This window comes from Nansenia antarctica, assembly GCF_963989245.1.
Source record: "Nansenia antarctica genome assembly, chromosome: 19".
Lineage (NCBI taxonomy): Eukaryota > Metazoa > Chordata > Actinopteri > Argentiniformes > Microstomatidae > Nansenia > Nansenia antarctica.
In genome coordinates, this window is record NC_137692.1 from 24423034 (window position 1) to 24425533 (window position 2500).

The 2500-nt window shown below is 53.3% G+C and overlaps 1 protein-coding gene across 1 annotated transcript in view; it reads left to right on the plus strand.

Moving 5' to 3' along the window:
• phldb1b (pleckstrin homology-like domain, family B, member 1b) overlaps positions 1 to 2500 on the plus strand; it is a gene marked incomplete at its 5' end in the record, with an annotated part of 82344 nt that overhangs the window by 36435 nt on the left and 43409 nt on the right. Inside the window, one exon of the mRNA XM_080549196.1 lies at positions 1 to 789. This exon is cut by the window's left edge and continues 929 nt beyond it. Coding sequence (XP_080405322.1) covers positions 1 to 789 — 789 coding nt within the window. The remainder of the gene's footprint in view (positions 790 to 2500) is intronic.

Consider the following 2500-nt stretch of genomic DNA (forward strand, 5'->3'; position numbering starts at 1 on the left):
CGGACCTCCAGCCCCTCCCGCTCCCAGCTCCTCTCCCAGCAGCCCCCCCCCAAGCCCTTCCAGCCTCCTCCCTCCCTCGACCCCATCGTCCACATCATCCAGGGGGGGGGGTCGTCCTCCCCTCTCCAACAACACCACCACCACCACCCCCGTTCCCTGCAGCAGCCCCCCGAGAGTCCCAGGCTGGGCCGTCGAAACCTGGACCTCAGCGGTGGAGGAGGGGGAGGGGGAGGGGGAGGGGGAGGGAACAGCAGCATGAGAGAGCTGCCCCCCCTCAGCCCCTCCATGGGCCGCCGAGGGGTCCCGGTGCTCCCGGGGGCGTTGCCGGGGACCATCCCCTCCCTCCGAACCCCAGACAGCCCCTCGGGTCTGGGGAGGCTCGTGCCGGAGAGCCCCAGGCTCCGACGCAAGGCCCAGGCCGCCGCGTCCCCCCCGGATCAGGACCAGTTCGGCAACAGGGGGGTCCGCGCTCGTAGCCCCTCCCCCACGCTGGGGATGGAGGGCGGGGGTCACGGGGGTCACGAGGGGGGTCACGGTCAAAGGAAGGCCAGTTTCGGGAACGCTCTTTCCCCGGCGTACAGCCTGGGCTCCCTCCCCGGCTCCTCCCCCCTCTCTAGTCCCCGCGGACACAGGAAGATGTCGGGCGGGGGGCGGGGTCCGCACCCCCATCCTGGCATGAGGGAGAGGAAGAACAGCATCTCGGAGATCAGCGATAACGAGGACGAGCTGTTGGAGTACCACCGGCGGCAGAGGGAGGAGAGGCTCAGGGAGCAGGAGATGGAGAGGCTGGTGAGTGGAGGTCGCAGAGTCGTGAGCTTAGAATGATAAGGTTCTATCTTAGAATGATAAGGTTCTATCTTAGAATGATAAGGTTCTATCTTGAGTGGAGGTCGCAGGTTGTTTCTCTCTGCCAGGGGAGGCTGGTCGTGACGTTAGAATTATAAGGTTCTATCTCCATTTTTTGTCAAAATTGTGTTTTTTACATAATCTGATCCATTAGGTGTTTATTAATGCCTGTGTGGTGTTATTTTTAAAATGTTGACATTTTTGAGTTAGTAATTCATAAAATACAAAGGTTCCATCTCATAAAACATAATGGAATGTAAAAACTTTGACACTCAATATCTCTGAACTACCCTAAACGGAGATAGAACCTTATCATTCTAAGCTCACGGAATGGTGTATCAAACTCACGTGTGTTTGATACCATTCCTCATTCCATTCTAGATGCATTACAATAGTTTTTACCTCCACCAGACTATACTCTATATCAGTTGTTATCAGTCAGTTCAATGTATGAATGAACCAATCAAAAGCGAGTAGACTGTTTTACACTTGTTTGATGGCAGCTATTTCAAAAGGGTTGTCTACATAGTTTAAGCACAGAATGTATCAGCGAGTCACAAAAGCTGCGCACACACACACACACACACACACACGCACGCACGCACGCACACACACACACACACACACACACACACACACACACACACACACACACACACGCACACACACACAGACACACACACACACACACACACGCACACACACACACGCACGCACGCACGCACGCATACACACACACACACACACACACACACACCGTGCTTACGGCACAGGGACCTAGACTGTGTTGGCTGAAGCACAGTCAGTTTGTCTTGAAGCTTCTCCTAACTATGTTTAGTCTCGCCCCCAGTGTCTGGCCTCATCACGACTAGATAACTGTTTGTTTAAGCTGGGAGGAAGGGAGTGGACGGCAGAACTGTCGCAATATTTGTGATGGAGAGGAAAGAAAGGAGGAGTAACTAATTACTAGGATTGTAAAACATTCAAACCTGGACCTCTCTGAAAGTCTGAGGTGATGTGTAGTCACCGTGGGCACAGATGTCACCATGGCAACGCCATTGTTTGTTGTGCCTCTGACTGAGGGGGGGCGGGGGGGGGGGAGGGGCAGAGACCAACCATGAAGCAGACATCTTGGATCCTTCTGTTGGCTCGTTGAGAGTGAACTGTAGACAGACTGTAGACTAGACAGAGTCAAAGCGCATTAAAAGCGTTTCTATATGTGTGTGCCTCTGCGAGTCAGTGCCCTTGTCTGTCTCCCTGCGAGTCTACATTGTCTAGGCCTGTCGTGTCGGACAGAGAGGGGGACGTGCCCTCTGTGTGTACACTGAGCTATGCCGTGACACGCCCAACGGCAGCGTTACTTCCACTACAGCAGTAAAACAAGGAGTAGAAAGTCTCCAACCTCCAGAACCCTCACAACCGTGTCTTTGTCTCTCTCTCAGCCAGCGTGTGTTTGAGCAGCCTGTCGTTAAACGCTAGACCAATAGCCCTAAGTCTGCTCTAGTGGCATAATAAAATTAATACGCTGGTAAAGTGGAGCGTCACTGGAGACACCTAAACAAACAACATTCATGCTGCAAAACCGACATGAAAATGGTCTGAATATTGGGCTGCTAATTACCGGTAGTACTCTTACCGTAATGTTATTGAATAC